The 21529-nt window shown below is 44.4% G+C and overlaps 1 protein-coding gene and 1 non-coding gene across 2 annotated transcripts; both read right to left on the bottom strand.

Annotated features, from left to right (window-relative positions):
* Window positions 1–6030: 6030 nt before the first annotated feature.
* Window positions 6031–18504, bottom strand: TMX1 (thioredoxin related transmembrane protein 1). The gene is made up of 8 exons (XM_023625216.2): window positions 18227–18504; window positions 15921–16036; window positions 14544–14589; window positions 12591–12719; window positions 10622–10667; window positions 10424–10525; window positions 10247–10313; window positions 6031–7720 (listed from the first exon to the last, which is right to left on the bottom strand). The coding sequence occupies exons 1-8, from the start codon at window positions 18370–18372 to the stop codon at window positions 7542–7544; spliced, it is 831 nt and encodes a 276-aa protein (XP_023480984.1). The 5' UTR covers window positions 18373–18504; the 3' UTR covers window positions 6031–7541.
* LOC111769720 (small nucleolar RNA SNORA70) lies at window positions 15672–15801 on the bottom strand. Its single transcript, XR_002802520.1, has one exon. It is a non-coding gene; the product is annotated as a small nucleolar RNA SNORA70 (small nucleolar RNA).
* Window positions 18505–21529: the final 3025 nt, after the last annotated feature.

Raw genomic sequence — 21529 nt, 5'->3', positions numbered from 1 at the left:
AGGCGTGACACTGAAACCGTGCGCCCCACACAGCTTCCTGTCAACACCAACAACTCCACCACGCGCCTGTCCTCACTCACACGGCCTTAATAGTCTAGGAAACTTGCCCAGGAAGCTAAAGTTGCAAATAACTTTACTGTTCGTTTCAAGAACTTCCTCAAAGCCATTTATGTGAACACTAGACTACTCAGCTTACTCTCCCTGCTCAGAACGACAGACAGCACCCAAGATTCACTTTAAACCCGAGTCCCGAATTCATCCAATCATGAACACACCCTCACATCAAAAACCCACCTTAAACCAGACCCCAAAAGAACTCACATAACCTGCCTTTGCTCTCCAAGATGTGCCTGAGACTGTCAGTGTAGTGACTGTCCTTACCACAGAGAGCAATACACAGCTTTGCATAATCAACAGGATTATTCCTGTGCATTTTCAGGAAGCTGGCATTCGATGACAGAGTAGGAAGCTTAATTATAAGGTGCCATACAAAAGTCGCATATAAGATTAGGGTGGCACGCTACAGAAGATGCTACACTAACATCCCCCAAAGTGTACTCTGAGGAACACTAATGCCTTGGGGTGTTTGGAGGTGTCACTTTCAGTAGGCGTCCTATATTCAGATAAGCCTGGGAAACACCAGACTGAACAAAGGCACAGTGGTCTTGTTGGTGCAGGGACTCGGTCTGCACTGTGGACATGCAGAAGGAATCACATCTACAGGCTTTCCCAAACGCATGTCACCATGGGGGTCTTCTTCACAAATGTCTGGTGGGGCTGGTGTTCTGCAGAAGATAACTTGAGAAGCACTGAACTCCACTAAGTCCACGATGCAAGATCAAGTCCTAATTCCTCCAGCAGGTCTCTCCGCCTCTCTGAGTTTGTTTCCTAATCCATAAAATAATAACACCTGCCCTAGCCACTTACTAAGGCTGTTGTTAGTCAAATGAGACAGAGCTTGTGAAAGCCCTTCGTAAACGCTAAAGCAACACACGTGAGAAAAGTGTTTCCGCAACAGCTCACCGAGAGGTAGGGTAAACCCGCAGGGGTCACGGGATGGAGTGTCACCAGTGAAACGAAATGGAAAGTACTCTAACCAAAGCTGTTCTGTGCTGCGCTGGATAACGAGCAGCACCAGAGTTCCTCCAGCGGTCTACCTCACGGTCAGCGGGACATAGAGCTGAACGAACACACGAGGCAAACACTTGCACATTGCCGTGGTGCCAAGACACTGATGGGATCCACAGGAACGTCACTTGGGCACTTCTTGTTACTACACATTTGATAAGATGTTTCAACTAGCAAAAAGAGGCCACAGAACCCCAGTGTACCCCACTGGTCTTTATGCCTCAGCAGCAAGCACCAGGTTCAGTCTGATCTCCCTAAGAACAGGTGGAAATGCTACTGAAGCAACTAAAATGCAAAGATAACCACTCACCTTGAAGATCCTATCCTTCCCAGCATAGCCACGCAGAAAAACAGGATGACTACAGGCGTAAGGGACACAGGAATACAAACTGTCTCCTGACAGATCTCCTATAAGCAAGCCCTTTCTTATCAGACTTGGGTTCTATTTAACAACATGAAGAGGCATTTAAGTTTACAGATGTAATCCACGGCATGGCTTGCAATCTCCCCACAGAGCTTCGTGAAGCAGGAAGAAATCAACTGACTGAGGAGACCTAACCCTCACTTCCTATTTGCCTCTATGAGCTGTCTAGGGAAGAAATTCCATCACGACTACATGAGAGGTTCCCAGACTTGCAAATTTTATGGTCCAGTAAAATACTCCAAATTTAGGACACTCACAAGAGATTGTCAACTCAATGTTACTAAGGTAAGGTCATTTTCAAAAATCTAGCATTTTTAATCTTAAAAACCTTAACAGTAGAAGGATATAACCTCAGAATAAAGGACAGCCTTTTAATTTAACGAAAATCTGACACTGTCCTGTTTTGTGTACTGTAATTTCTCTGTAAGCTCATATCCAAGGGCAAGAATAAGTAACATCTTTTTATGCAATTTGCATATCCTCAGATCAAAAATCAGCCTGAAGGCTGGGGCCATTTAATGACCTGAATTGACACATAAACGGTGAACATAACTAAAAATTTTTCCATGTAGTTTGTAACTGAAATTTGCCCAGTCATTCGTCTTCCCCAGCAACAAGGTGTCAAAGCACCCACTGACAGAGAGCTTAAAATCACATCAAAAGGGAACCACATTCTCAACAGGTCTCCAAGACAACACTTCAGAAATGGTTCAAGTTACAACATAGTCATAGCTGTTAAGCAGTAGAATTAATTATTCAACCGGAATCCCCTCCCCTGAACATGAGGGTTAGGAAACCTTCCACATCGAGCTGCTTGCACATGCTGAGTTAAACAATTGGCATTTCGTACACTTTTCTCATTTAATCTTGACAATAAACAAAGAATAAGCTAGTAAGAAAAGAAGAAATGTTCCAGAAGACATACCACACCTCGTCCGTTACTTCCTCCCTCTCGAGGGGGACAAAATGGCAAAATAATTCCTTCTCACCACCTTCAAACTTGCATTGCTCCCATTCTCAGCAGAAGACTTAAGTCGTTGTCAAAACTGATACTTAGCAATTTGCTCACTAGACACAAAATCCAAGTAAAAGAGGATTTAAAAAGCCAAACAAGGCTCTTTCAGGCTCAAAGCCTGATTCACCCTGAATGTTTACACTTGAACCCAACACTCTTCAGCTTCCGGGATTTCATTCCAGGTAGTTTGCAGCACAGGCCTGACTCGGCCATGAATTAAGTGTCAACCACAAGTATAAAGATTAGCTCTTTTCTTCCTGACCTTGGACTGTCACTGTGAGAAAAGTAAACCGCAGCTTGAAGAGAGAGCTCAGATGAAACAGACATGGAACTGAGCTGACCCAAATCAAGACACTACCGTGCACAAGTCCAGAGAGGGGACAGCCACACTGATATTTAGTTTCAAAGTCACTGAAAAGCCATACTCAAAATGGTTAGATAAGAAGGAAAATCGTCTCAAACAAGAAGAAGTCCACGGGTAGGGTGTGCTCTGCTTCCTCAGTGTACAGCCTTGCTTCTGAGATTCTCTTGGCTCCGCCCTCCTGTTTGTTTCATCCTCAGGCTGTGGGATGGCCACAAAACTTCAGCATCACATCCAGAAAATGGCAAACTCCAGAAGAAAGAGAACCGTGTCTTGAGTCTCATTTTTAAGAACAGAGACCTTACCAGAAGCCCCGTCTCTTCACTGGCTCAAATGGGACCACATGTTTACTGACTGCATCAATCACTGGTTTGGATTACCACGTGTCTTAATAACTAGGACTCACCCCTAGTGAATGAGGATGGAGTCAGCTCCCTGTGAAGCACATAGCTGCAGAGAAAGACGGAGAACTGAGTATCTGGGTGCTGCTGTGAAGGATGCGAGTGTCAGGGCAGAGCAGACATCAGCATTTACTACCACAGTAAAGGCAGGAGAGCCTTTTCCTTGTCCTGCTCCATCTCAGTGGACTGAGGACACAGGTTAGTGGCTAGTGACCCATTCCATTTCACAAACATGAAAATCAACGCCCAGAGGTGGTGGTCACATTCCTAGTCAAGGGCAGAGTCAAGACTTGAAGCCAGGTCTCTCGACCTCTGTCCAGAAGTCTCCCCACAACGCTGTGCTTTGTCTCAAACTAACCATGAGTTTCAGGCCTCAAGGAGCAGACAATCGGGTTTTAGAGACAACATATGAATGCAGTAACTGTCTTGTTAAAGGCAGAGATCCCCAGAAAAGACTTCATAAATTGAGGCCCAGAGATGTATTACAATTTGCTCAATGTCACTCAGTTAATCGGTATAATACATGCAAGAGAAGAAATATTACCAGACAGCATGTGATTTAACTGCCAGAGAATGGATGCCACACCATCACTTACTTATGAAAAAAATGACTGTGGGCCATAAAGGACTCAGAGATTTGAGACGGCTCTTGAACCAACACAGGGACCACGAGGAGGTTTCACGGAACGGCAGCTGATTTGTTAAAGTCATCTCAGGAACAGTAGTTAGGTTGAGGCAAGGGAGATATAGCTAAGAACCTCTAAAATCTCCCACTAAGTATATACTTGATTCCGTGGAAGCAGACATCTAAAGTTCAGAGTTTCTGAGGAATGTCCAGGTAGCAACGTTCAATCTTCCTAAGTACCTGAGTCGAAATATTCCAGTCTAATAGTAACCTTATTTCTACAACGTGCTTTACTAAAAACCCTGACACCAGGAAACTTTTTAAAAAATCTTAATTAAGTTATCCTTCAAAGTAAAGTCTATCTTCACTTAATTTAAAACTATGACTCCCTTAATTATATTTATATTTAAAAGAAGTTTCAGATAAATCAAACCTCTATCTGGTCAACTGACTTCTTGTATTTTCATTTTCAGGATAGAACCAGGCTGAGTGGTGGTCCCTGATGAAACCAGGCTCACAAGTCACACCCCACAGCCAAAGGTGTGGGACGGAGGGAGAGCCGATTCCATTCACGGCCACAACACTGACAGGATCACCACTTGTAATTAATGAGTCAAAATACACCATCATGAAGAGAGGAAATATTTTAGATCTGTTCAAGTATATAATTTGACCTTACTACTTACATATTATCAAACTTCCAATTTAAATATGTTCTAGTTTAAATGGTTTTAAAACAAATGCAAAAGTTGCTAGATGTGCAATACCAACAAATCTAAAACCGCAACTGGACATTAAATTCAAAATTTTACTTTTAGAATTATACAATTACTCAGCAGGACCACTTATTTAAATCCCATCCCAAACCAATTATCTATTAATAAAAAACCACATCAAAAGTAATTTGTCAATCAAACCTCAATAAAGCTGGGAAAAAATCTATTCAAAGAATTCTACCTTAAAGTATTGTGTTAAATCAGAATGTCCTTGGTAACCCTAAAATGAGTGAAAATGTTCACTCAAAAAGGTCCATCTCATCCTAACATAATTAGGTCTACGAGTATGCCTTCTATGCCCTGGTCTGAACAAGCTGACCTCAGAAATCTGCTTTCAATACATCATTCACTGTAACAACCTCAATTATTTAGTGTGCCCAACATCACAGACCGTAACTACTAAATTCTGAGATTTCTGAATAGCATTAGTTGCAACATTCTGAGTGAGATTTTTAAGAATTTAAAATTTATATTCTAATTTAACAGATTGCTGAATTTTCAGCACTCGTACTGAAAAAAAGGACTAGCTTTGGAGTCAGAAGTGGACTGAACCCATCAGCCTGTGGCCTGCTGGCCTGAAGGTGTGGTGTACAGGCTGGCACGCTGCAGGCAGGGCTCAGGAGCTGCAGGAGCACAGCGGGGCACAACACCAGCAGGGACTCGGGGACGGCGGCTGTCATTACACACGCAGGGATCGCATCCTCACGAGAACTTACCAGTCCTGTGAAGCACCTTCACCGGAGCGATCAGCGTTTACAACACGACGGTCGACAGTGGCGCTGCAGGATCCGGGGCAGAGTTCTCCAGGACGCTGACATCGCTTTATTCCCTCCTAAACCATTGGTAGCTAAGCTGCCATGCTGAGCCCCCTGACACCAATAATGGAAACCAAAGGGGTCTTTAAAGGTAAAATAACCCCACAGTGTCTATGAGACTCCAGTGTGACGGAAATTGATCATCCAGATGTCCACGGTGACAATCCTGAAGAAACGCACTGTTTTCTGAAATACCAGGTCTCTACCTGTTCAGCCTACTTTAAATTTTCTGTATAATCATATGTTCTAATTACTTAAAAACTTGAAATTTATAACATCACATATACTAGAACACTAGAACATAAAATGCTTGATTACTGAGCACTATTTTCCTGTATTGCCTCAAGGAAAAGAAAAAGATGTGAGACTCTAGCCTTGATGTCACACATCGAGGACACACACAGTGAGACACTATTCATCTGAACACTGTTAAATACAAAGCAAGCATTTCTGAACACGCAAACAGAAGCCACACTATCTTCAGCTTCAGTGAAGTGCTTAGAAAAGTTTATTTTGTGCTTAAAATATTTTTCTAAAGCATCGCAATGTTATCACACATCCAAACTCTTCAATGGTAGAACATTCAATATTCCGAAGGAGACCTTTAAAGAAGGCTGTCGTACATCATGATCATAGACAGAGCAGCACGATCTAGACAGAAGGGGACTTTACAGACACTGTCTATGACATAAGGGACAGGGACTCAGACTCAACAGTCACGGGTTTCCCCCTCCTGCAGCTAACACAGTTCTCTATCGGCCACCCCCGCCCCCCAGCTGTAAACTGCCCTGACTCTTCAAGGAGTGAAGGTGCACCCAGTGTCCTATCCTGCTGCTGCCACCTGTGACCCACACCACAGGAGGACACAGGACACACAGTGTGTCCTTCAGGAACACGAGCGGCTCCAGGCTCCAAACAGCAAGCACACTGACTGTAAACCAGTTAGGAACTCTGTACACGGGGACAAACACACACTGTCAAACGCTTCCTCCTGAGTAGAACATAACTGTATTTTATATCAAGTCAAGCTTCTGTGGATCCTCAAAATGTAAAATACCAAGGCTTTTCCACAACATCAAATAAAAAACGGGAATGTTCACTTTCATATCCAAAAGAAAAAGTTCAAGTAGAGGCTCAACAAGAATGACGTAAAATCTGAAACGAGTGGCCAACACTTTAAATCATCAGTAGACAGCTCTTCAATTTTAAGGATCCTTCAGCAAACTTTAGTTTGAAACAACAAAAAAGTACTACTTATTAAAACATGAAAAACGTTTTCAGGAAATTAGGCAATTTAGAAAATGAAAAATGTAACCTATGGTAAGAAAAATACAAATCACACAATAACAGAGGGAACAAAGGTGACAACGCCTTTACGGGACCCAGGACCCCCCAGACTCATGGAACTCTCCCGATCAGTTATGTCCTGTGTCATTCTGTGCAGAAAACCCGAACAAAGGAACACTGTTTTTATTAGTTGCATGATCTAAAAATATGAAATTTTAGACTCTATCTCTAAAGGGACCACAGAGTTGTCATTGAAATACGCATTTCTTGAGACAATGGGCCAAGTTCCCATTTACGGGAAATATGTTCTTTTTTTCACACAGTGAAACTGAGAAGAATTATATCAAATGAGAAATCTTTTTCTCTAAAGTAATCTCCTTAAATACCTCAATAATGCAATACTTGGGAAATTAATTTTTCAACTCAGACTTGAAACAGGTTATTATTAAACAAACATACACAAATCTTATTGCTTGGCACCAGATTTTTCAAAACTTAAACAACTCTTTAAACCACCATGCTGTTCTTAAATCGATTTCAAACTTTTTTACATAGCCCTACTTTATTTCTGAAGGTAGACTGTTCAATCTGCTGACAATCTAGACTGAACCCTGCAACGGACAAGCAAGCCACAGTTCACTCCACACGAAAAGAAACCACCAATCTTCCCTTTCTGTCCAAATCCTACCAAGACATTTATAAAAGTTAACTAGGATTGATCTGCGGCCAGGGCAGGCCCCACGGAGCGCTGTCTGACGGCATTCTGTGGAAAGTCTGTGTTTGTTCCTTCTTTCCTTTCAGCTTCCTCTTCTGAAACATCTTCTTCATCAGCCTCTTGCTCCTCTTCCACTTTTTTCAAAGGTTGAGAAGACTCCGGTAACAATTTTTCTTAAAGATAAAGACCAGAAATGTGTTTTGCTGATGTATTACAATCACGGTAAAATCAAGACACAATTCATAGCCCCATAAATGCCATGGCATTTATCAATCAACCATATGTTGGACTTCCAAAAGGAGAAAGTTGTCTTCAAGAATAAAATGATACCATAAAAATAAAAACTGGTTTGGAAGACCCATTTTACTCACCAAACTAGTTCTAATTACCCACCTATTTATGAACTGAACTAATTAATGAACCAGAATTAATGCTGTGAATATGGATGCTCTGAGAAAATATATGGCTCTAAATGTAACTATCTTGTGTTAATTTGCTATTAAGTCTCCTAGTTACTAAGTAGACTGAAACAAACTTCACATCTCCCTGGTCTCAGCTCCCAGGAGAACAGGAATCAGAATTTACAGCTGAAGCTTAGATTCCGACCCATGTTTTTTCCAAGTGGTTTCATAAATGTGCCTCCTCTTCCCCACGTTTAATTTTAGTAAGGTAAACAATTGAGAAAATGTACAAATCTTAGGTGTACAGCCCAGGGAACTTTTAAACACACACACACGCACACACCCTTTCTGTTTTACAGTTCCCTTAAACTCAGAACGCACTGTGGCACTGGGAAACAGCACAGAGTGGGGCCCATGAGCTTTACTCTGCTCAGTGACCTGGACTGCCCCTAATCCCAGACAGTCCCCAGTAGGGGAGAGCGGGACAAGCTGGAAGAAGCCACAAGGCAGTGGACAGTCTGTGTCTGGTCTGCCCTCGTCCCTTTCTCGGGTCCACAGCCCGTCCCTGTGCCACAGCCCACGCGGCGGGGCAAGCACCACAGTTAGAGCAGTGGTCCTCCACTAGGGAGATTCTGCCCCAGGGACACCGGCAACGTCGCAGATATTTTTGGGTGTCACAAATGAAAGGTGCTCCTGGCAACCAGTGGGATGCTGCTGAACACCCAACAATGTACAAAAGACAGCCCGTCACAATTAAGAATCATCCAGCCTGGAAGGCCAGCAGTGTCGAGGCTGAGGAATCCCGGCCTACAGCGACTGTTCCAGCCAGTGAGCCCTTTCACAGTGGAGCGCACAGAAAGCTTCCAGAAGATGGGCAGGTGTAGGGAGAAAGTGTAGCTCTTCTTGCTCTGGGATTGTGAGCTGTGGCTTTCTATAACCATTTTATGCTAAGGACTGGGAAGAGCCAAAAATGGAGCAAACACATGGACAACCGAGCAATTCAGAAATACAACATCTTAACAACTTCTGAGCCCCAGGATCCAGTCCGCTGTGCCCTCAGACTTCCCTGCTACATGAACCAGTCAATTCCCATTTTGCTAAAAGCCAGACAGTGTTGGGTCTTTCCCTAGCAACTGAAAATCTAAGCCTAGCATGCACACTGGAAAACAAATCACCTGCCTGCTACAGAAGGGGCGATATCACTTGAAAGTGAGGATCAGTATCTACCAGTTGTGTCACAGATTACTTAAAAGACAAATTTTTAGGTTAATTGTTAGGTTTAAGGTTTTGAAGTGAGATAAATACAAAATGTACACTCACCAACTTTTAAACTGTCTTTTAAGTAATCTGTGCTTACAGTTTTTCCTACAGGTCAATGGCCTTTGGTGGGGAAAACAATTCCCTCCCCTAAACACGTCCCTTTTTAGCATCAGTGCGAGAATCTAAGAAATGAAAAGATAACCATCAGTGGCTCAACAGACAGGCACACTGTAAGGGCATCTGCAGGGACTCCACTCCAGGAGTCCCGACCTCAACAAACCCTAAGTCAAGAAAGGCAGCACAATGACAGTGCCAGGCCCAGAGCCTGACTTGGGACCTGCACTCCACTGTCACACCTGTGGCCTTGGAAAGACAGCTGGTCTCTGAGAGCCTCAGTCTCCTGAACCACAGAACAGGAAGCACGTCACTGACAGTCTACTCCAGGGAGCTGCTGAGCAAAAGACGGGAAGACAGAAAGTCCCTCACCGCAGCACAGGAGGACTTCCATCACAATGTGTAAGACGAAAAATAAATGACTGGTAGGTAATTCTATTAAGACAGAGAGCTGTGAATACTTCTAATTACACAAACTCATCTTGTAGGTCAGTACAGTGTCAACGCCAATCCTCAATCAGATACAGGAGCTGCTTTTCCAATATCCCACCACAAAAACTTAGACTTGGCTAGCATACAAAGAAAAACACTCAAATGCGTCACTGTACTAATGACTGAGTCAAGAGTGGAATATAGTCAACCTTTTTGACTCAAGTGTATTCAAATGGATCCACAAATATCATGGAATTTTCAAATAAACTGATATCGGATCAATGTTATGAAATATCTACAAGTTATATGCAATGTTAAAATTCTCCACATTATAAAAACCAAGAAAATAACTATGTTCCAAAATCCACTGGGCTGTCATTCTCACATGAAATCTATATCCCCCTCTGACATAAACCAGCACTCCATATTTAGAAACCTAAGCCGGAAGGGCAATGAAATCCCGTCCCAGAAATGAACAGGACAAACACTTACTGGAAGGGTACGGCTGTGGTCTGCGCCTCTTTGAAGGACAAAGGCAGTCTGCCACAAAGATCATACACTGCAGAAAGAAACATGAAAAATCTGAACATATATGATAAAACTAGTGCAACTATATTATCAAATTTTAAAATCTTTTTCTTCCTAGTACTCTGAAAATGAAGTACTTACAAGTCCTAAAAACAGTCCAGAAAGCAGAGTTGCTAAAGCAAAAACTGCGTATGAGCCCCAAACTGGTAATCCAAGGTCTTCAATAAAATAGTTATGCCAAGTCTAAAATCAAAAGAAAAAAGTAAACTAAAAACCTGGTCATTTAAAAAAAGTGATAGTGTCAAAAATGTTCAATAGAAATAAAATTTTAGTTCATACCCTGATCCACATGGAGAGCTGGAAGAGTGCTGACATACTTCCCATCCTAAAATAAAAGAGAGAGGACCGAAAATCAGGAGGACACACAGCTGGGAAGCAGAACGTGTGTGCATATCTGCATCTCTGTTTGCACTGTCATTCCCCAACACGACAGATTTCACTGCTGGCATTAGCCAAGATTAGTGATACATGACTGACTTCACGCCTGTAATAAGAAGACTTGTTAATAAAAATTAAATTTCTGAATTGTTGCCATTATGTGATGTCCTCATAAATAACACTTGATAATTTTTCTTCCTTTTCTCCTGTTGCTTTGACATCAACCTTTTCTCACCTTTCATCTGATGATTTCTCCAATACACTGAGTGACAGGACCCAGCTGTTTAAAGTTGGGCTCACATCAGCAACGGCAGCTCTTATTCACCCTAAAACCCTCCAGAGAATGTGGAGAGAAGGGAGCCCGAAGGAATACTAAGAATTACCCCCATTTTGCATCAAAATTAAATAAAACTTACAATAGTATTAGTTCAATAGAGTTCAATGCTGTACAAAATAACTACATTGGAAATAAATGCTAAGTCATCATATAAGTAAAGTTAATTATTTTCACAAAATTAAACCCAAGCAGTTTAGATGGACAGTTAGAAAAAGGTATCCTCCAAAAGGAAGAAGAGTTGGTGGGTTCCCAACTGTCTTCCGTCTGGCAGAAGTGTTCCACCAACTCACAAACTTATTTGCGCACGAGGCAGAGCTCTTGCACACTGGATGACCTGATCTGACGGCCCGTCACCAGGCGGTGAACCTGCCAGGCCAACACGAGGAGTGCCCCTCATTCAGTCCACCAACAAAAAAGGCACGCACTGCTGTGCTGAGGGCCCAACGGGGACTGACAAGCAACCCTTCTTCCACTGGAGAGGGTGAGCTTCATTTACAAGATTTCAAAGAACAACAATCAGCTACATTTTCAGTTCAACACAGAAAGGGACTTTAATCATGGTGCTTCTGTTGTTTAAAATGCACATGGGAACAGGGACAAGGAACTGAAACGCAAGCACTGTGGCCTCACTGCAGTCCGCACTAACTAGACTATCGGGGCACTGCCTGCCTTAGCTGGGCCGGCGCTCAGTCGGGGACTTCTGACAGCTAAACGACAAGTCAACGCAGAGGTTTTCTCAGGAAGTGAGGAGCAGGGGAGGGTGCTAAAGATAAACTTCTCTCGCAAAGTCGTGCCTAGGGCTGATCATCCCCTACTCCCAGAATCCGGAGTACTTTTCCCCCCTACGCCCTTAGAGTCCTGACTCCCCCATCCTCCAAGGGCCACTGTGTGGAGGGGACGGGAAGGGACAGCTTAGCCACAGCAGGATGAGTCACTCAGCAAAACTCACTGTCCCCAGAGGTCTCTCAAATGACCCGTGAGGCCTTGTAGCCCAGTGGCTAGCAGGAAACACGCTTGCCATCTCCAGCCCTTACTGCTCCACAGCAAGCTGATATGCGGAAACGCATCTATATATATACAGGGGCACTGTCCATGCACACCAATCCAAGCTACCAAACAGGTGGAATAATTCAATCATGCCCAGTCAAGAACTGACATCCAAAGGCAGCATGAGTAGATATGTGTTTGAGGCTTCTCATTCAAATATTAGGTTCAAACGATAGCTTCACCCATTACATTGCTCACACTCTTATGGGGATTAGTTTTTAATGATCAAATGACCATATCTACAGAGCAAAACTACTCCTGAAAAGGCTTCAACTTAATTCTGTAGAATGCCTCCTTCTTGTTTAACGAGGATCAAAGTATCTGTTTGAGTTTGAAGATAATGTCAAACTAAAAATACCATAGTAAATCTGAATATATCTTAAGAGTCCAAGAATTAAAACCAAGTTTGGAATGCTCTGCTCACATGAAATACGGTTAACTGTCCCAACTAATCGTGAAATAAAGAGAGAAACCCCTCATACTTACAGAATGGAACCGGGACCAAACCACGATGAAACGGGTCCAATATTCTTCCACTCCTTCTCACTGATGAAGTTTATGAAGTCCTTCTTAGTCCTCGGGCCCTGATAGCGCCTAAATTCACCATCTTTACAACTAAAGAGGATCAGAATTCAATATAAACCAGCACCCAAAAGCTCTGTATTTGTCCTATTTCTTTACACTCATTTTACAGTCAATCCTAATATTCGAAATGATTAGCAACGACAAGTGACAAATTACAGTAATTACCTACTCAGGATGTCTTCGCCCCAAATTTAACTAAACAATGAGGTCGTATTTTTAAACAATCATAAGCCTTAAGACTGTTACCGTTACTCTTCCAAATAATAACACTATGAAACAGTGAGAAGTTATATGTCAATTATATCTCAATAAAACTGGGGAAAAGCACAGTAAGTAGAAAACCTCAGAGAGCCACTTTCAGCCTTACGTGTAACACGCGTGTGAGAGGGACACTATGTGAAAGGTTGCAGAACGGTGTCTGGCACTTACTGATTATTAGCTACTGCTAAACTCTAGGTTAGAACTGAAGGCATTTTTCTGGCACTTTGGGCCACAACCACCTCCTCTCAGCCAGCACACTTTAAACGTGGGCTTTAATCACGGGGGAGTCCGGGGCGGTGCCTCCCCTGTACCCATGTCGGTGACTCTCTCGTAAAGTCTGCTCTGCACTCTTCCTGACGCCCACCTCCTCCTCCCCTCCCAACACCACGAGTTCTGTCCAGGGTCATAAATGCTCTCCCCGCTGCCACACCTTCACCACTTCTAAACTACCTTCAGTAACTCAGCCAGTCTAGTCCTACTTATTAACACTCCTTTCTTTATCACTTATATGCAAAACCTTTCAACAGCTCCCTACTACCTGCAGTATGGTGGGAGGATCCTTTATGCACTCAGTCGTAGACCACAAGAAGACTCCACTCAACAAAACAAAGTTTTGCGGAGAAAATGGCATCTGAGCTGTTTCTGAAGGATAGGCAGGATTTCAACAGGAGAAATGAGGGGAATGGGCATGATGAACAATGTGACCAAAAGGAAAAGGGCAGGATACTCCAGGGATGCTCAGGGGGTGCAGAGAAGTGAAAGGAAAGGGGGAGACTGACGACAGCCAGTTAAGGCAGCTGGGGCAAGACTGAGTGAGAGGGGAGGCACCGTGGAGACAGAACAGACACTCAAACAGACAAAAGGGGAGCAGGGGCGAACCAAGTACACAGACACGGTGGAAAGATACACAGACTGAAGAGAACTGCCAGCTCATCGTGTCCTCTTTAAACGAGGAGAGAAGCACCTCCTGCATCAGCCCGCGAGCCAGAGGAACATTAAGGTTCGGGGCAGGAGCAGATTGGAAATGTCCTATCCCCATTAGGAGATAGAGTTCAAAGGAAGACCCCACACCGAAGACTACAGAATCTTTTCCGTGCTGACGTACCACCCAGCCACTGCACCTTCTACCGTCCCCAAGGTGGAGCTACAGCACTTTCTTAGCAGATTTTTGAACATATCATGTCCCTATTTATTACTGTTTACGAGACTGTCCTCCAGATGAAATGCTTACTCCGCACTCTTTTGAAAATTCTACCTCCAAGCTTGGGTTTAAACCCCATATTCTCTAGGAACCACTCCAGCCCAGAGAGTGTTCCTTAACAAACTTCCTGCGGGACTTAGCACAACTCCGGGCTCTTAATCATTTACAGTGCTGAACGGTATCACCATTTCATGTGAACATCACGTTCCAAAAAAATTACAGATCTCTGAGACACATCACTCATCTCTCTAAAGACACTAAGAGCAAAATGAGCCTTCTAATACACTTATGAATATAATGCTCTTTAGACACAATCCAGGCCAGAGGCCTGCTATTTTGATTGCACTGCGACACATCCTGCTCCATTAGACACAGAGTTTTCAAATACTTACTGATAAATAGTAGGAAGAGCAGTTATGATAAATCGCCCACTCAGTCCTACAAAAGATAAAGATTTCACATAAACACGAGCAAGAACACACGCCAGATTTTATACAGGCCAATCACTCACTACTTAATAGTTGATTCTGAATTATTTAATACTAATAGGGAAAAAATACGAAATTATACCTAAAAATAGTCGAGCTTTGTAATATAAACAATGAAAAAAATCTCAATTATGTACTTAAAGCAACTTAAAAACCACGGCACATTACCTTAATAAAAAGTATGTAAAGCCTGAATATTGAAGTCATCTGTGAATACATTTATATATATGTGTACACACTTGATGGATTACACCGTCTGATAAGACCACTAGCGATGAGTGACAGAAGAGCACATATAACGTAGTCTTAGAAAGGTCTAAAATCAAATGAAAGTGCATTTGACATTCAAAAAACAAAGCCAGAGTTTAAGGTGTTGTTAAAAATGGAAAACATTATGAATCTCTCATGAGATGGGCAATTAACAATAGCAGCTAACATTATTAACCACGTGTTAACTACTAACATAACTGAGGATAATCTATCCCTCAGTTTTCTTATGCATAAAATGGGGACATTAACTATCTTACAAGGTTGTGTAAAGATTATACAATAAATACAAAACACTTGAAGCAGGACCTGTAATAGATAAGTGCTCAATAAATATTAACTATCATTGCCATCTGGGATGGGGTCAGAGTGATGAACCCAGGTTCATTACGACCAACAGGTAAGACGAGGCTGGTCTAAGACAGGAGCATCCTTGAGGGCAGGGCCTGCCACTTGTCCAGGTGGCCAAGTCAGGAGAGTACCTGACCCTACAACCACAAGAGCTTTGTAATTAAGAGCCCATGTCCTCAAATCATAGGTATTAAATCTGGAACCTAATTACAGAGATTCAGACCTCTTGTCAGGGAATGTGTCCTTGACTCTACAAAGAACCTCAGACATGCTCCTTATTCTGAAGCTTGCGATGGATGCAAATGATGGCTTGGCCAATGGCCACATGGACCACCACATTCAAGGACTTCTCAAAGGCGTCTTACATGCTAGTCTCGGGCTGGCAGTTATGTGGGGAAGAATGGGGGGGAGAGGCAATGTCTCCAAGGTGCCTGAGGGCAACACTTAAAAGGAATGAACTGCTTACACTCGCAGGGAATCTGCTCATTGCAGCCTCTGCACACTGAGCCCCCACCAGGGAGGAGGGGCTCAGCTAGCTTAACAGATGGTTATGTTTGTAAAACCTAAAGAAAAGATAGAGTCAAGACCATGTAATGTGGACAACAAGATAAATACATCAACCCAACGTGCAAAGAAACAAAGCTAACCACAGACTTACAGTACCTGGCTGCTCTGTGACGTCTACTTTTGCAACATTAACCTCGAGATCTTCTCCCCACTCAGCAAAACTTTCCCATTCTGGTTGAAGATTCTGACAAGCAGGACACCATGGAGCATAACTAAAAAATACAGTTTTGAAAAAAGTTAAGCACTCCAATGACTATATTGGGATGAGAATGTGTAATTCATAAAGAATATTTTATACTAAAAACAAGATAGCAAAGTTGTTAATTTTGTGAAGATGAAAAAGCTTTAAGTGTGGGTCTAAGACTCTGGAAATCAAGAACTATGAACTGATGATGATGCTAATCACGCAGCGTAATTCTGAGAGTAAGTTCTTAAGACATAAGGACTTTTTCACATGCAAAACGGCTCTTTAAAAACCTCTGGCTTTCTCTACTTAAAATGCAGCTACCAGAAAGCTAAATGCCAAATTTGGAGTTCACCAGTTTTAATAATTTTAGTCACAAATGCAAGGTGCTAGTATGAGAAAACCAGGAAGTGCCCAAGGCTGTGGCGAATGAGGAAACTTTAAGGAGGGATCCACTACCCAGCTCAGCTGCCACAGAGGACGGCCTGCCCAGTCACTCTGGCAGGCTAGTCTTACTTAAAAGCAGCTGAAAATCCGCATTTTTATGTAAAAATGTTACCTAACAACTTAACCTACAGACCCAAACATGAGGCAGGCCATACAAAGCTCTTTGGGCCAGCCTGTTTCTGAGTCCTCAGCTTTACAGACCCGTGGGCTGCCAAGCACATTAGCATGCCCATTACTCCTCTGGGATTCAGCATCTTTTCAAGGCCCCGATTCTTCCCTAGAGTTTTATTTTCCCACTTTATTGTATATTATCTTATGATTTGCCTCAGTTTTTTTTAATGGAGCCAGGAAGAATAAGGCCTACATCCAAACACAAGAGTACAGTTTCTGTACTTTATTATTTTTTCTTGACTTATTTTATGGAAATAACACTCCTAAAAGCAACAGGCCTTGTGGAACAAGGGTAGAACCGTGCAGAAGAGCCGAAGCCGTAATGATAAACTGTATTAAATGGAAACCTCTCTGTAACACACCGCTGTCAGGACAGGTTTAACGAGGCGAGCTGACCTGTCATAAGCGCAGACTATCACTAGACTAACTAGGTCCCTTTTTCAGGTTCCTTTTGTTTCCCAGACACTTTTTAAAGACTTAACCTCAAAATCAGTAGGCTACAAAAAAACCCCAAATGCTGTCGCTGGTTACATTCCCTCTCCCCTGCAGCTTCAACGACGTCTGAAAATTCATTCACTCAGTGGCAGATTACATGCACGCCGTATAAACATCCTCCCCTATCTTGTCTGCCAAACAAATGCCCGATGCCTTTTTTGATTTTGCGACTCGAGAGCTACTGATGCGGCCTTCCGGGTTCTCCCTTGGGGACGTCCACCTCCCTCCTTAACGGGCAACCCACCACACAGGAAACACTGCCCTGAGCCTTGTTAAAGAAGAGGGAGGGTTCTAACAACAATTACCGCAAGTCTACTCCGTTGGAGGGTCGGAGACCAAAGGAAGCCAGCAGACCCACACCAGAACACAGGAATTAAGGCCTTTAAGGACGTCTCTCCTCCATAAAATGCGGGGAATAGTACCTGTCTTACAGAACCTGCACAGAACTAAACCTGACAACGTACGTGAGGCGCTCCGCAGTGTCTGGTACACAGTTAGCACTGAATAACGGCTTCTTCAGTAGTAGCACTAAGACCGCTAGCTTCAATCAGCCGCACCCACCAGCTTTGGGACTAAAGCAAAGGAGACAGCGTTTCTGTCTCCCGCCGACGCCGAAGGGACACTGGCGCGAGTCACCGGGCGCACGATCTCCTCGCACAATGGCGATGAGCCGGCGCCGGGTTCACCCCGCACATCTCGCGGAGCGACACCGCCCAGAGGGGCGCAGGGGCAGCACCGGGCGGCGGCACGCGCGGAGCAGCGAGGCGGAGCCGAGACGAGCAGCAGAGGAAGACGACAAATGCCAGGAAGACGCACACGGCCCGGCCCGAGGGCACCCGGCATTACGCAAACACCAAAACGCCCGGTGCGCAACGAAGAACTCGGAGCGCGCGCTCCGGGGCCGACACGCCCACCCGCAGACGGCCTTCCGGGGGACAGCAGAGGACAGGACAGGAGAGCAGCGCCGCGGCGGCAGGGACGCGGACACGCGCGGGCCCTCGGCGCCCGCCACGACCGGCGGCGGCCCGCGGCGGGCTCTGCGGGGCGGGCCGGACCGGACCTAGAGCGGGACCCTCCCGCCGGCCGCCCCGGGCCCGCGACTCACAACTCTATCATCCACTCTCCTTCCAGCAGCTCCCGCCAGTTGTCGTCCGTGAGCACGCGCACGTCGCTCCGCCGGCCGGCGGTCGCCCCGCAGAGCAGCAGGAGCAGCACGGCCGCAAGCACCCCTGCACTCCTGGAGGGCGCCATGTCGCCGCCCGCCGCCGCGCCGCGCCGCGCCGCACTTCCGCCCTCGCGGCCGGTCTGCGCATGCGCAGGACCCCGCGGCCCAGCGCACGCGCCTTGGGACTCTCCCTGCGCATGCGCGCAACGCCTCGTCCTGGAGGTGGGTTGAAGAGGGAGGAGGGAGGCGTGTCTACCCCTAATGCACATGACAGAAAAGCGGTCTCCGCTGCCCGGCTTGCGCCGCGCCGCCTGGGAGGGGAGGATTGAGAGAGGCGGGGCGAGGCCGGAGGCGGGACTGCGGAGAGCGCCTGCATGGTCTGCGCGGGACCTGGCTCCCAGAGGCTGGCACGTGTATTGGCTGGAGCCCATGGGTAGGTTCACACCAGAGCTAGTTCTAATCAAAGGCCCTTCAAGTTTTCATTTGTTTCCTTCAGAGGTCCTCTGGTAAAGCTAATGGGGGCTCACACGAGTCAGAACGTGGGTTACTTCTGGGGCGTCTGGACGGAAAGGCGCGCAGGGTCCCCTGAGGCGCCCTGGTTGTCCTCTGTCTTGTCTCAACGGTGGGTCACGGTGTACACGCGGGTAAAAAGCCACCGAGCGGTGCACGTTAGATTAGTGCACCTCAGGATGTATGTTATCCCTAAAGACGGGGATCTTTCATTTAAAAAATAAATAGTAGTCACAGAGATGCTAGATCAGAAATTCAAAGTGGAACAAGACATAGGCTCCTAACAAGGATTTGAGATCTTTTCTCAGTCATTTGTAGATACAGGTGAAATGAAAATGTGCGCTGTCTTAGGAAGTCTCAGGCAAATGAAATCGTCACCCCTGCTGTCCTCGCGCTCTCCCAGCGTCCCTGCAGTCCGCGACTGCCGCCCCCACTGAGGGCGCTTTCCAGGACACGTGACCCGCAGGTTAACAAAGCCAGAGCTTTCTTCTATGCGTTCATCTTACTTGGTGCCAGCAGCCTTCACCCTCCTCGGAACGCTTTGTGGCCCTGATTTCTGCGGCCTCCCTCGCTTGTTTTTTCTCCTTCCTCACTCGCTGCTCCTTCTGAAAATTCTTGGTGGTCCTCCTCTACTTGGCTTGCAGCCATTGGCTTGCCCAGGTTGCTGTCCTGGCCCCCTCCTCTGTATCCACACCCTCCTCCCGATAACCTCAGTCCTGGCTTTGAAAGCCAACAACATGCCTGTGGTTCCAGCCGTCAGCCTTCTGGGAACTTCGACATACATATTCAGCTCTTTGCTGGACGTCTCCTCTATCTTTAACAGGGGACTCAAACACAACATGGCCCCAAAATAAAACTGGTTCCCCCTCTGCTAGTCTTCCATCTCAGTAAAGAGCCCCAAGGTCCATAAAATTTACGTTTTGATTTCGTATTGCTCTCTCTCTTCACCCCCTCCTCATGTACTCCTTCAGCAAAGTCCCATAAACTCTACCTGCAAACATGTCCTGAATCTACCTACTGGTTTCCATCTCCACTGCCAACACCTTCATCCAGGGTTCTATCCTCTCTTGCCTCTACTACAACTGTAGATTCCTGACGCATCTCCCTGTGTCCTCTCCTGCTTCTCCCAGTAAGATCCAGCCATTTCTCCTTAGAACCCTCCAAGCGCTTTAACTGCGCTTAAAGTGAGTCCAAACTCCTTCACCTCCTTACTGTGGCTTAAGAAGTCTGACGTGATCTGACCCCTGCCTGGCTGTTGCCCCCTGTGGTACTCCCTCTCTCCTCCCGACCCTGCTGTAGTCCAGGGGTCCCTGAATGTGGCAGACTCACTCTCACACCAAGAGTGGCATCAGCTGTCCTAGACAACTTGTTTCCCTGGCCCTCATGTCCCTTCTTCTTGTCACTGATCTCAAATGTTACCTTCCCTGACCACCCATCTAAGGAGGCCTCCCAGGTCATGTCCCAGGTCGTATTGTCCATCATATTAGTCCACTCTAATTCTCTGCATAATGTTAAACTGACATGCTTGTTTGTTTGTTATCTGCTTTCTTTCCTCATCCAGTAAGAATGTAAGTTTCATGACAGTGGAAAACTTCTCTGTTTTGTTCACCACTGTAATCTTCAAGGTTTAGTGCCAAGCCCCTGTTAGAACCCAGAGCATAGCAAATGTTGAATACATAATTGTTGAATGAATGAAGAAAATCATAATTGTAGATCTGCCCTGCTTTCATTATAGAGTATAGGCTGCACTGGTAAAAAGGGTGTAAATATATTCTTCTATGTGGTATGGAGGTGATATCTGCCATTTATACCTCACCGGGTTGGTAAAAGGATAAAATGAGTTTATGTTCATGAATATTCTTTTTAAACTGTAAGGCATTCATGATAATTTATTAAAATTTCATTTTAAGGGAATTTTTTATATTACAAAAGAAAGGCAGTCTTATGACTAAAACGTGCAAAATACAGAAGGTTGTAAAGTGAAAAGAAATTTCCTCTAAAATCTTTTCCCATCTCCTGCTGGAATTTTCACCCCTTAGGCAACTGCTATTACATTTTCTTTTGTATGCTTCCAGAACATTTATATGCACATAAACTATTCTTTAAAAAACACACATACAAGTGAGCTCATACTGCAATTACTAATCAGTTTTTTCACAATATGTATATATCAACTTAAAAGAATTCTAATGTAGTCTCTGAAATATTTGTCTAAAAGTATAAATATCAAGAAATATATGAAAATATATGTATCATGGTGTTAATAACTTATACTAATAATTATTAACCATTAATTTAAGCTTAATTAATGTAATGTTATAAGTGAAATAATATCAAAATAATAATAAATAATATCAATATTAAGGAATGGCATTCTTTATCTTTGGTAGTATTTAATGTATTATTTATAGTGTTATTGTTTTTCTTATACTCTGAATGCTGCCTTATTCTCTGAGTCAATTATAGCTTGTATGCAGACCAGACTGTGTATACTCTTGACCAGTGAATTTTATTTAGCACACCATACTTCTCTGTATCAACCAAAATACAGTCTACCATGCATCGTGAGTGTGTTCCGAAATTGGTGCCACCCCATGGAAGATCAAAGGCAGCTTAGCGTCGTGATTAAGTGGATAGACTGGAGCAGGACTGGGTTCAAATCCTGCCTTCACCGCTTAAGTGATGTGTGATCTTTGGCAAGTTGCTTAATGTCTTAGTATCTTGGTTTCTGTG

The sequence above is a fragment of the Equus caballus genome, chromosome 1, assembly GCF_041296265.1.
Source record: "Equus caballus isolate H_3958 breed thoroughbred chromosome 1, TB-T2T, whole genome shotgun sequence".
Lineage (NCBI taxonomy): Eukaryota > Metazoa > Chordata > Mammalia > Perissodactyla > Equidae > Equus > Equus caballus.
Note: the sequence above shows the minus strand (reverse complement) of the source record. Positions and strands in the feature narration are given on the sequence as shown.

Bases quoted from the DNA above. Each gene is read 5' to 3' on its own strand.
- TMX1 (XM_023625216.2), bottom strand. From the start codon at position 18,372: ATGGCGCCCTCCAGGAGTGCAGGGGTGCTTGCGGCCGTGCTGCTCCTG. The intron at 16,037-18,226 runs GTGAGTCGCGGG...TGTATTTTTTAG, and splicing joins GGAGAGTGGATGATAGAGTT to TTATGCTCCATGGTGTCCTG. The intron at 10,526-10,621 runs GTATGAACTAAA...TTTTGATTTTAG, and splicing joins AGCTCTCCATGTGGATCAGG to ACTTGGCATAACTATTTTAT.